We start from the raw sequence: 13,778 nt of genomic DNA on the forward strand, positions 1-13,778 counted from the left end.
ATGAAACAAGAACACAAACAAAATGGGTACACGACAATTCCTACCATTCATTTGATTCCCACAAAAATCTCTTAGCAACGCTGCTGTTTTCATCTTTATGTTGGAGCTGAGGACTCCAAACCTCAAGTCTCTTTGACTCCAGCCTACCCTTCCCACCACATCACACTACATCTTTTGATTAGGAAAGCACGGAGATGCACTTTGGGTTTTGTTGTTGTTGATGCTTCCTTGATCAGCACACAGCATTTCAGTCCTAGCTGGCATCTGAGAACTGAATGTCTGAACAAATATAATTTACCAGTAGCTGCCACAGCAAATCAATAACCTGTTTAATAGCAGGAAATTGTGTTAGTGAACATAACATCTCATTCCGTTAATCAGTCATCACATTCATTATATGTTGGGGCTGTTCTACATTGTGTGGTTTTTGTCTCACAAGAATGAATGCGAGCATTAAAGAAATGGGTGTTAAGTGTTGTATGTTTAATATTATGTATGCAGTACCACCAACTGATACGAGATTGCATGAATTTATGGATATCGTAATCTTGCCTGGAATATGACATGCATGCAGAATGTAGATATATATGTATATGTAACTGTCATCCCTGTAGAAAGGCTTAGAAATCACAAAGAGATATTTTCCCAAATAAAAAATAACTTTTTTTTTCATCTCTAAAGTTGAGGTTAAAGCTAAAGTCTGTTTCTAAAGCAAATACCGAACCAGTTCTTGGTTGTTTCCAGGGTAATTGTGTACAAACTACCGTGCCCGATCTCAGTCCTTTCTATGAGGAATCCAGGAAGGGTGTGCATACCTGTCTAGTGTGATTGAGCTCAAATGAATGCAAAGAGAGAGTTTAAATAAAGCTCAGATTTTCAGTAAGGGAAGAATATATTGCTATGCTCCTACTCGCTGAAAACGCTATTGAAATATAATATACAGTTTCATCAAAGTATTTACCCAAGTGGAGTGGAAGAGATTGCTTGAAATGGAATAATCATGCCTCTGTTGTCCACAGTCAGAAGCTAAGTTTTAAGGAGCGAGTACGCATGGCTAGCCCAAGGGGCCAGAGTATTAAGAGCAGACAAGCCTCAGTAGGTGACAGGAGGTCCCCGAGCACCGACATCACAGCCGAGGGCAGCCCCACCAAAGTGCAGAAAAGCTGGAGCTTCAACGACCGAACCCGCTTCCGGCCCTCGCTGCGCCTCAAAAGTTCTCAGCCTAAACCAGTGATAGACGGTAAGCCCTGTTTTTCCATAACTATGTTTAATTGGATAAGCTATCATGAGCAAGATTATGAAGTAATTAATTCTCCATGGTACCACTTGAAGATAGAAGAAAACAACCCCAAGGAAAGAATTGTTTGTTTGTTTTATTGGAAATTTATTCATTGCCTTGGGCAAATGTACAGAACATAAGTTTACTTTTGGGAGCAACTTTGGCAGCTAAATCTACATTACAAAGAAGTCAAACTGCTGTTAATTCTTCACTCTTATCTACAATACATTATTCTTTCTCAAAGTCCATATCAAGATCAACGTGACTGTCCTTCTCATGTATAGGTTATGTCTGACCAGCAAAGGTCCATGGCCCAAAGATGACCAGGTGCTCTGTGAATGTCTTGAAACACAGTAAGAAGGGTAACAATCCCTTTCTGGACAACAATGAAGGTGCTATTCCCTTTTCTACTATGCTCTATCCACCAGTAAATCAGAGACCATGGTTTATCTTCCCTAGAAAGATTCCTGTCGAAAGTTCTTAATCTAACGATAAGTAGAATTCAAGTTCTTCCCCCAAGAGGAGCTAGCCTACTTTATTTATCATACAATGTGTCAGGAGTTTACTTGCCAACACATTTTATTGAGTGCCGTATAATTTTCATGTTTATAAAATAAAATAGTTCCTTTTTCATTTAAGGTTAGCTTGCTTTTCCTTTTAAGTATGCCCCCCTGGGATCTCTTATACTGGGCAAAGAACCAAAGTCAAACAGCATCTTCCATTAATGCATAAAAACTGCAAAGGCTATCGGGCCTTCTGTACTCATTCCCTGGTATAACCTGTATTTTCCCAGGCCCTGAAAGCCTGAGGGATAAAATTAACAACCAGGGGTCATAATCTCAGTGATCTCAGGCTCCCTGCAGTAAAATCCCTGGAACCTCAGCCGAAGGGTCCCTCCCAGCCCATTCAGAGATCCCCAGAGATATGATCCCCACTATCAAGTGAGCAGCATGAGTCCCCTCTTCACACCTCTTCATTCTCCACAACTCCATGGATGCCATGCTTTCCCAGTAGATGCCTAGGTGCTAACCCAACACGGCCTCTCCCGCTGGAGCTTGCAGCTCCCGTCTTGGCCAAAGGACATACGCATCCTGCCAGGCTCCACTCTGCCTATCACTCTACCGAGGTAGGAAATGCCCCCTCAACCAGCACTGGACACTCCCCCATCAAGCCTGTGAGTGTCCTGAGTCACTGGCAACACAGATTTTCAGTGTCCTCTGGTTTCCACATTCTCCTCCCCAGGAATTTGGCTGAAAGCCCATGAACAGCTGAGTAAAGAGTTACCCGTTACAGGGCTTTATGTTGCACTCAAAATAGACTTTCTGAATATAAATGGATGCATCATTTCTGGAAGGCAATTTGGCAACATATATCAAAAGCCTGTACATATGCCTAGGCTTGGACACATCCCACCCACCAATTCCATTTCTAGAATATAATCAATATAATGAAATAATAACAGACATTAGAAATGATACTATAAATCAAAAATTATTGACATGGAAAGATGGTCATAAAAAAACAAACTATTCCATTTTGCTGTGCTGTGTGTGTGTGTATGTGTGTGTAAATTCATGTATTTATAGGAAAAGGTCTGGAAAGATTTACAACAATGTATGAACAGTTACCTCCAAGTGGTGAGATCATAGTTGCATTTTGTTTGTCCATTTTTTTCATCTGTATTTCCCATTATTTCTACAGTGAGCATGTAAAGTTTTGCAAAAGAAAACAAAGGATGATTTTCTATTAAAAAAAAAATCGAGCCTTCTTTTCATAATGCCCTCTCCCTTTCCCCAACTCTAGGGGCCCTTGGTCTAGCAGATGGTCACCAAATCCCTCTCCTTAGGCTGATTCCCTCTCCCCAGCTGCCAAGAGGTAGAAAGAGCACCTTGTCTTAGCGCTGGGGAACAGCCTTTGTTGAGTGTAGACATGGATTGTCTAATGAAGTTTAACATAGTGCAAATAGAGCTGTATTAGGCTCTAGGGTTGCCATAACAAAGTAGCACAGCTGTGTGGCTTACACAGCAGACATTGATTTTCTCATAGTTCTGGAGGCCAGAAGTCTGAGAATCTCCTTGGCTTGTAGATAGCCACCTTCTCCCTGTGTCTTCACTTCCTCTTCCCTCCATGCATATCTTTGCCCAGATTTCTTCGTCTTATAAAGACCCCAATGAGATGGGATTACAGCACACCCTACTGAGCTCATTTTAACTTAATTGTATCTTTAAAGACCCCATCTCCAAATAGAGTCACATTCCTGAGGTACTGGAGGTTAGGACTTCAACATATGAATTTCGGAGGGACACAGTTCAGCCAGTAACAGAGCTCCTGCTCACCCACATCATAGCATCCCTGGACAAGCTGGGGTGTGCCAATATCTGCAAACCTAATCCTGAGTTCTCACTGTGCTAGAAATTCATGCATGACCCACAGTGGGTCCACACTCTTCCAATGGGGGGGAGCCTCAAAAAATATTCTTTGTGCTGTGAGGTCCTGATGGTTGGCTGAGCACATCTGCATATAAAATCAATAGGATCTGGTTCCTGAATATGGAAAATTAATTCTACTTGTATGTTTGGCCAGAGGGAAAACATTTTTCAAAGACTCCTAGAGTCAGCACTATCCATCACAGTATTTCAGTTACTGCAAAGATGTCTCAGAGGTCAGACAGATAGAAATAGAAGTCCTATTCTCTAATAAATAACAAATTGGAAAGGTCTCCTGCCATCCATTTTCTGCATCATTTCATACAAGTACAGTTCCATTGGTTAGAAAGGAAGTGTTTTTCCCTGGTTGATGCCCATCTCAGTTGGTTCTGAGTTCCACAAGTGACAGGAGGCCTGATTGCTGTTCTGTGGAAGCAGCCTTGTTGGCTGCCCACCTGCAGAAGATCATGTCTCCTGATTCCCCTTTTTCTCCAGTAGTCCAGAATCTTTACCTCTGGTTTAACTCAACGTTAGGGCTTGGGAAAATGGAAGCTTCTTTTTTTTTTTTAATAAAAAAAAATTTTTAATGTTTCTTTATTTTTGAGAGACAGAGTGCAAGCCAGGGAGGGTCAGAGAAGTAGACAGAATCCAAAGCAGGCTCCAGGTTCTGAGCTGTCAGCACAGAGCCCAACGTGAGGCTCAAACCCATGACCTGAGCCGAAGTCGGACGTCCAACCGACTGAGCCACTGAGGCACCCCTGGAAGATTCTTTTTATAGAAAGAAAGAAAAAAACAGAAGTAACTATCAAATAAAATGTTGACTTCAATTATAGATTTTTATTTATAGTGTCTCTCCCAGTTTTAAGTATGTCTAAAAACCACTTATTACCCATAGAAAATAATATATAGCACCACAACCACCTCCCAATTATTCCAGATCTATTTGCTCATTCATTTCTGAGGCTCTTTTCTTCTACTTCTCTTCTTCCTGTACATATTTTAGGCATTTCATTGCCCATGAACAGCTCAGAGAGAGTGGATGAATAACAGAAAGAATAATGAAAATCCCAGTTGGCCTTTAACTTAGTAACTCAGTTACATTTGGAAAATAATGGGCCTGTAACTAAAAGATACTATCATGGAAAAACAAGGGAAACTTAGGGTTAATCTGTAATTTTAATAATTCCTGCCAAATCTGATACCTTTTACTACAGATGGTATTATTTTTATAATTTAATGACTCTTACAAAAGTTATTAAATATCCCATGTGAGGCTTTTTTGCTGTAATTTTTATGAAATTTTATATTGCACTTAAAAAGGGCATAACTGTCTTCCAATATTCCACATTCATGTATACCAGAGAAGTGGAAAGTAATAGGCAGATGTTGAAATCAGAAATTTACATATGGCAGAAGGAAGAAATTAAACTATAAGGGACTGGTGTGCTATTGCCATAGAAAATTTATTTTGAACAATATGATATGAACAGTATTTTTAGTTTATAAATCCAATAATAAGAGGTAGAAATTTTCCATTGGTCAATCAATAGTATTAAGCTTCTTCATATAATTTTTAAAAGTAAGTAGGATATGAATTTTTTAGATTCCACATATAAGTACAATCATGCAATCTTTTTCTTTCCATGTCTGTCTTATTTCACCATTTTGTTGCAAATGGCAGGATGTACTTTTTTAAGTATGAATAGTATTCCATTATATAATTATACCACAATTTCATTTCAATGCGTATATGTATATCAAGTCATCATGTTATACACTTTAAATATATGCAGTTTTTATTTTTGAGATAAAATTTTTAAAAATTAGGTAGGGTAGAAATCTTTTTTTTCTCAACATATAAAATAATGATGATAAAAGTAACATCTATTGTATCTTTCTTTGTGGCAAGCAATGTTCTTAGTGCTTTAGTTCTATTATTTCATTCAAGTTTTCCAATACCCCTATGAAGTGGGTACATTATTATCCCCATTTTATGGATGAGGAAACTGAGACTTGAAGTTGAAAAACTTGCCCAAAGACTAACACATAGAAATAAGGGAGCCACAGCACACATCCAGGCAGCCTAATTTCATGGTCTTCTCTTAGGACACATTTGTAGATGTGCTCCCAAATGTCATATCAATTCCCCTTTAAGCCTCTTTCATTTCTTCTTTTTCCCTGCCACCTTCCCCCCACTCACTTTCACTCTTCCCTCTTTAATTGGTCAGATTCCCTTCCCACATAAATAATTTGACCTTGACACTATCCCATCCCATCTTGCCTTTCTCCCAACGCTCCCCCCCCCCCCAATGCCAACCTAAGAACTATATCATCTTCAAAGACTGCCAGAGGTGGAAGATTAGGCAAATGAAGGAAATGGCCTTTAGATGACCCTTTCTGTTTTGATCTAGTATCTGGGAAGAACCTCAGGATAATAGCCGTGCTGATCTGTGTCTGTTTACCCAGGGAGGGAGGCAAATGGTGAGGTCATCTAAGGCCGGTTTCAAGATGCAAAACATAGTGTCAGGGGATGGATGGCTATCAACAACAGACAAGCAAATGGAAAGTGGCATACTGCAAGTAAGAGGAGTACCAAGCAGCCAAAATCCACGAGAATGAAACTAGAGATGGGGAAAGTCCAGATTTCTGGTGGCTAGTCTGTAGTCAAGGAGGGCTATACTTGCTGGACGCTGCTGTACTTGGGAATGCCTTTCAGAAAGAAGTGCACTCAAAGATACAATAATCTTGACAGAGAAGGGTAAGGAGGTAACTTGAGGTAGCTCCTCCCTGTCGTGTTTAAAAAAAAAATCCAACCCACGTACATGTATAAACTGCATGTCTCAACATATGTAACACTGCTTCCGCTTTAGGGGAATGTAGAGACTCTGCTGGACAATCCTAAGGGCTCATGCTGGCTGCCATGAGAGGCACATCCTCCCAGATGTTTCTGAGAAAGACTGGCATGGCCTGAGTGCAGGAGATGTGGGGGGTTCACCTGAGCAGAAGCTGAGTGGGCTAAAGATGTGGAATACTTTCCAATAGTGGGGATCCCTTGTGGCCAATCCCCTGTTGCAGGCACTGTTAGTATCTCTTCTCTCTTCACTTCTCCATGTTCCTTTCTCTCCTCAGCCAGTGTACCAGTTAGGGTGCATTTGGCCACAGGACACAAAAGAAGCAGATTCAAATACCTTAAATAATAATGAAGTGTATATTACCACTTAAAAAGAAATTCAGAGGTAAGAAAACTCCTGGCATCAATCATCCTGACTTGATTTAGATACCGCTTCTCTTGGGTCTTCTTTTGACTCCTCCCATCTGTGTGCCTGCCTCCTCCTCGGGCTGGGAGCAAGATGGCTGCAGCAGCTCTAAGCATCTTCTCCAGACACAACACTTTGAGAGGCAGAAAAGGGACCAAATTACAATGGTATCTCTTGTTAAATTGAGGAAAACTGCCCATTTGTGTCATTTTGTGGGATTGGGTCTCGTGCCTGAAATGATTGGGCATCTGCAGTCTCAGTCAGGATCCAGTACCTGGATCTGGGGCCAGACTCCCCAGAAACCCTTGGATCAAGCAGGGGAAAGGGAGATGGTAACTGGATAGATTTGAGGATTTATGTTTGGGAATCGGCTATTGGGAAAGCAACCTCTAGTAGTGTCTGATACAGCCAAGAAATCTTTTCTACTTTGTGAGGCTGAGGAGGAAGAATGCCCTTAAGCATGTTTTCTCCCAAACATTCTGTTTATATGTCATTTCTGTTCTTCCAAGTGTCTATGGTTTTTAAACGTACAAGCCAGATTTAGAAATCTTTTTTTTTTCTCCTTTCTTTTACCACATAATTTCCATGAGGCAGTGAGCACAGACTGGCCTACCTCCTTAAATTTTAAAAGAAGACAAAATAGTAAAGGAAAATGTAGGGGAAAATAAATGAATCCCCATTTAGATAAAATAATCCCTTCCCACACACAAGCAGCCAGTACATTTCCTATCATTACCTTGACCAAGGCAAACAGGCGTGGGGCGGGGGGGGGCCTCTTGCCTTCCTCACCACCTCCTCAAGTAGCTTCCTTAGAGACTCCTTCTTCCCTTTCAGGCTCATAATAATTAATGGAGTCTCACCTAAAAATAGCAACAGAGTTGAAATGCACAGCATGAGATGAGAGAACCCTCAACTCCTCTTAAAGATACTAAGTCCATCCATCCCCTTCCTCTCTCCTCTAACCTCTGTCTTCCAGGCCCCAGACCCACCATCCCTAAAACTCATGCTTGAGATTATCAGTATAAGATTGACAAGAATACTGACAAAAAGGAAGGATTTTAGTGCAATGGTTTTGACAATATCCTGAATTAACAGACTTCTGTACAAACAATGGGATATTTTTTCCAAGCAGTATAAATCACAAGCCACCAACATTTCATATTTGTCTAATTTATGCACATGGGTCTTTCATCTTATACTAATCCTCTTTTACACTTATTTTCCAATGGCATCGTCTTCCCTCATGTTTTTCTCAGTCTCCCCAGTTGACATTTTTGGTGTTTCCACAAAATGCCAAGCATCACATTGCACTTAACGTTTTTCCTGATTTTCCCTATTGATGGCCTAGCTTCAGCCAGACTTTGATTAAAATTTTCCACAAAATATGATGCTTCCTGGCACTTTCTGAAATTACCTGATAATGACTCTGCATTGTGTTGACAGAAACAATTCTTGTCAAAGTGGTATTCTATTAGGGCTTCCGCTTCTGTTTGTACACGTTCCTGGCAGGGTATCCCTGAGTGAGAAGCATGCCCACTCCTGTGAGCTCTATTACAAAATGTGGGGGTTTTCTTTCACGATAGAACATACTTCACTGTATGCCCAACTTACTTGTTAGCATCCTTCTATGCAAAAGCCTATCAAGGGTACTCAGTAGGGTTCTGAAATACACTTTCAGTCCTTCTTCACTAAGGAGTTGGTGAAAACCATTACCTGGAGAAATTTTCTCAATTCTGGTCAATAGGTTTCTTTTTCCTTTAGTTGTCCAGGTTCCTTATCCATTCAGTCTGTTATTCTTCATTTGGTGACACATCCTAGTTCTCTCCTGTGTGTCCTATACTATTCCTGTCCCCCGAAGATCAGCTTCTTTATTCCAATGTTTGTATTATTATAGTGGGGATGGGGGGTGGATGGTAGGGGAAGAACTCTCAATATCTGGTTACAGATTGTAAGTGATTAAGTCCAGGCATACCTCAGAGATATTGCAGGTCGGGTTTCAGACCACTGCAATAAAACAATATCACAATAAAGAGAGCCAAAGGAAATGTTTGATTTCCAAGTGCTTATAAAAGCTATGTTTACACTATACTGCCGTTTATTAAGTGTTCAAAAGCATTATGTCTAAAAATAAGAAAAAAAAAACACTATGAGGGGCACCCAGGTGGCTCAGTCAGTTAAGCATCCAACTCTTGACTTCAGCTCAGGTCATAATCTCACAGTTCATGTGATTGAGTCCTACATTGGGCTCCATGCTGACAGCTGGAGTCTGCTTGGGATTCTTTCTCTCCTTCTGTCTCTGGCCCTCTCCCACTCTCGCATGTGTGCAGAAACACACATTCTCTCTCTCTCTCTCTCACTCTCTCTCCCAAAATAAATAAACATTTTTAGAAAGTATGCATACCTTAATTTAAAAATACTTTATTGCTAAAAAATGTGAACCATCATCTGAGCTTTCAGTGAACTATAATCTTCTTGCTGGTAGAGGATCTTGCTCAATGTTGATGGCTGCTGACGGATCAGGGCGGTGGTTGTTGAAGGTGGGGGTGGCTGTGGCAAATACCTAAATAAGACAATAATGAAGTTTGCTGCATCAATTGACTCCTCCTTTCACAAATGATTTTTCCATAGCATGCAATGCTGCTTGATAGCATTTTACCCATGGCAGAACCTTTTTCAAAATTGTAGTCAATCCTCTCAAACCCTGCTGCTACTTTCTCATCTACGTTTATGCCATGTTCTAAGCCCTTTGTTGTCATTTCAACAATCTTCACAGCATCTTCACCAGGAGTAGGTTCCATCTCAAGAAACCACTCTCTGTGCTCATCCATAAGAAGCCAACTCTTCATCTAATCAAGATTGATCATGAGATTGCAGCCTTTCAGTCACGTCTTCAGTCTCCACTTCTAACTCTGGTTCTCTTGCTATTTCCACCACATCTGCCCTTACTTCCTCCACTGAAGCCTTGAACCTTCAATAAGTAAAAAAAAAAAAAAAAAAACCAAAGCAGTATCTGTGAAGCGTAATAAAGCAAGTATGCCTATATTTATCGTATTTCTGGGAAGGGTTGCTTTTTCCAATACTTTCTGTGAAACGCCTGTTTTTGGTTTTTAATTACTGAAGAAATGTGTTTCTATTTTGATTGGACTGGAGTTCCCCCTAGCTTTCTATTCTAATTCAAGCACTCTTTGTAACAGAATATCTGTCCAGATTTCTCTAGGTTCTGCCCCAATGTTTGTTGCCACCCTATAGTGATAGGGAAAATTATATTTTGTTCCTATGGGTGGAGAAAATAGCTTCCTGCTTAAGATATAAGCTATAAATGAATCCCACCTCCTTCCTTCCAGCAGAAACTAAGCTGTCAAATGACCTATGCGTGCAGCTTTAAACCATATATATATTTTTTTACTTCCACAGAACCAAGTCTTCCTGGGAAACTGGGTTATAAACCAGAACTCTGAATTTTGTTTCACCAGCACATCATAGTGTGCTGATGTGTCCATTGGTGCTTTAAAGTGAATTAGAATACTGTATTAGTTATCTATTGATACATAACAATTTGCCCCAAACTTGGCAGTTAAAAACAAGGGACACATAATCTCACAGTTTCTGTGGTCAGGAATTCAGCAGCAGCATAGATGGGTGATTCTGACTCAGTCTTTCATGGGGTTGCCACCAATTATTCCCTGGCCACAAAAGTCATCTTAATGGGAGAGAATCTGTTTCCAGGTGCAATGGAGCATTTGCTGGCAGCCTTCGTTTGTTTCCTTGCACACATCGGCTACCCCATCGGCTGGAGTGTCCTCCTGACGTGCATCTGGCTTCCCCCAAAGTTAGTAATTCAATACAGAGTGCATGCTTGAGAGAGGGAGAGAGTACCCAAGACAGAAGCTGCAGTCTTTTATAACCTCACCTCAGAAGTGACACTTCTTTCATATGCTAGTGGTCATACAGACTAACTCTGGTACAACGCAGAAGGGGACTATTCAAAGGGGTGGGTACCAGGAGGTAGATGTCATTGATGGACTATCTTAGAGGCTAGCTACCACAAATAACTGTAAATTGGGTTTGTCTTTCAGGTCACAGAACCCACCATTCTCCGTTGTCTTTCTAGGAACTCCAACCACCAGCTTCCCATCTCTTTCAAATGTTTTCATTACCTGCCTGGTTCTAAACGCATTTGGGTTTGTGACCTCTAGTCTAAACACTTCATGTCCAGTATTCTATGTAGTATATTAAAAAAAAAGAACAAAAACAAAAACAACCAGTCACATCCTGACCCTCAACCTTGATCACATTATAACTAGATTATTACATTCCATTCTTAGTGCAGCCTTTCAAAAAGTAATATTAACAAAATATTGAGCATTCAATTAGTGTGACAAAAAAATAAAAGAAAATGAGGGAGCAGGAAACCAGCTAGTCAGTAGCAAAACCAGTGTTCTAACATCTATTCTAGCGCACTTTCTTTTAGAATGTGGGGCCCTAGGGGCACCTGGGTGGCTCAGTCGGTTGAGTGTCTGACTTCGGCTCAGGTCATGATCTCATGGTTTGTGAGTTCGAGCCCCTCATCCGGCTCTGTGCTGACAGCTCTGAGCCTGGAGCCTGTTTCAGATTCTGTGTCTCCCTCTCTCTCGGTCCCTCCCCTGCTCATGCTCTGTCTTTTTCTTTCTCTCTCAAAAATAAATAAACATAAAAAAATTTTTTTTAGAATGTGGGGCCTCTTATCAGCTACTTCAAGAGCCTGAAGAGATGTTCTTGGTCACGTCAAAGGGCAGAGCTAGAACCAAGTGCACAATACTAAGTTTTACTTATATCATGACAGGCTAACAATTAGAGACCTCACACCAATGGAATGGAGTCCATCATCGAAAGCTTTCAACCCAAACTTGGAGGATCGACATTCAGAGATTTCTAGGCTCTTCAGATGGAACCAGACAACCCCAAAGAAATTTTCCTCCAAACCTGGGCTTCTATAGCTGCTGTTCTGGTTCTTCCTTAACCATTACCGTTATCCTCCTGGCAATTCCAAACTGAAAAGTGGACAACCAGGTGGGGCATATGGGCAGGTGGGGATCGGCTGAGGGACTCCAGGGACTCGTTTTCTGTCCTGACCCTGGTCTCATCTCTCTGTGAGGCAGAGTGCTTCCCATTGGTTCTTCCCTCTCACCAGTCCCCCTTCTTGATTTCCCTTCTCACTGTCAGCTATAGCCCTGAGAAGTGTGTCAAGTAGGCCCCATCTATCCTTGCAAGGTGTCTGTGTGTTCTCTGTAGTGGAGCATTCACAGGATTTGGATATGCCTTTAACTGGCACATTTCAATTCAAGTCAACAGGTATTTGGAGACCACTGCTCAGGGCTGGCATTTTCCTGGGCACCAAAGGGGCGAACGAAGTAAGTAGACATGACGAGGACCACCTCAAAGAATTTCCATTTGCCTGTAAATTTTACTGCCCAGTCCCATCCCTTACAGTATTGATTGGCACCCAGGGGTAACAAAAGGCATCTTCCTCACTTTTCACACTTGGTACTTTTCAGAAATAACCTGTGGGTGACCTCTGAAATTCGCACAAAATCAGCACAAAGTTAGCCATTACACAAATCACAGGATTTAGCCCATATTTAAGAGAAGCGCTTTTCAGCTGCATGGTGATTTTTCATCCGTGGATCGCAAATTATTTCCTCCAAAGGCACACTTAGTTGTGTGCTTCACAAAGAGAAACCAATATGACACAATTTTAAAATTATATTTAATCGCTTTCATGGGGTGTTCTACTTGGTAAAGAAGAAAATAAAAGGTTAGAGGAAGGCCGGGATCCTTTCTTTGCAATGGACAGGAACGAGACAAGCCAGCCAGGCTTCCTTTATGCTATCTGCAGTATGAAACTCACTACATTGTCCCAAATTCCTTTTATTTTATTTTCAATGTCTAATTTTTCCCAGCTTTTCTTTCCTTGCCATCTTTTTCCTCTGTTGCCATGTACAATGCATAACAACAGTTCCTGGACTCCGAAAATGCAGAAACCTCACAAGAATATTGCCTGGGGAAAATTAATCTCTGTACCTCCAGTTACAAAGATTCATTTGCACATGAAACCCCTAACTCCCCACTGGTGAGAAATTTGCATTTTTCATTAATCTAATACAGTAGCAACTGGTGTACCACATCATTCTGTTGAAGTCAGTGACTAATCTTCCCCAAATTGTTTTGAACCTGTGTTCCCATGATTTTGTGTTTCAGTTGAAAAATGTCACGACCTCATGTCTTTTTACATTTGTATCAGTTATCTGTTACAGCAAAACTGTTCCCTTCCCCCCAGATTCAGTGGTTCAAAACAGCAACCATTTAGTTAGCCCGCGGTTCTGTTGGGCAGTACTTCTGTTCTCAGCTAGACTCACTGGTACATCTGTGATCAGTTGCTGGGTTGCCTGGGGGCTGACTTGCCTAAGGAGGCCTCAGCTGGGCTGACTCATCTCTGCTCCATGTGGTCTCTCAGCCTCCAGCAGGCTGGGCTGGTTCCCTGCAGTGGAGGTAAGCCCTTAAGAGCCGTGTGAAATGAACCTGTAAGGCCTATTTGAGGCTTAGGCTTAAACTTTCAGAGGACAGGTGCCTGGGTGGCTCAGTCGGCTAAGCGTCTGACTTTTAGCTCAGGTCATGATCTCACGGTTCATGAGTTCAAGCTCAAGCCTCACATCAGGCCCTCTGCTATAAGCACAAAGGCTGCTTCAGATCTTCTCTCTTTGCACCTCCTCTCCTCATGCTTGCTCTCTCTCTCTCTCTCTCTCTCAAATAAATAAAGTTAAAAAAAAATTCTCAGAG

At 41.3% G+C, this 13,778-nt stretch overlaps 1 protein-coding gene across 1 annotated transcript in view; it reads left to right on the plus strand.

Moving 5' to 3' along the window:
- KCNQ5 (potassium voltage-gated channel subfamily Q member 5) overlaps nt 1–13,778 on the plus strand; it is a 515,760-nt gene that overhangs the window by 450,992 nt on the left and 50,990 nt on the right. Inside the window, exon 9 of the mRNA XM_042939160.1 lies at nt 1,020–1,240. Within this exon, the coding sequence (XP_042795094.1) occupies nt 1,020–1,240 (221 nt within the window). The remainder of the gene's footprint in view (nt 1–1,019; nt 1,241–13,778) is intronic.

This window comes from Panthera leo, chromosome B2 (genome assembly GCF_018350215.1).
Source record: "Panthera leo isolate Ple1 chromosome B2, P.leo_Ple1_pat1.1, whole genome shotgun sequence".
In the NCBI taxonomy this organism is placed as follows: Eukaryota; Metazoa; Chordata; class Mammalia; order Carnivora; family Felidae; genus Panthera; species Panthera leo.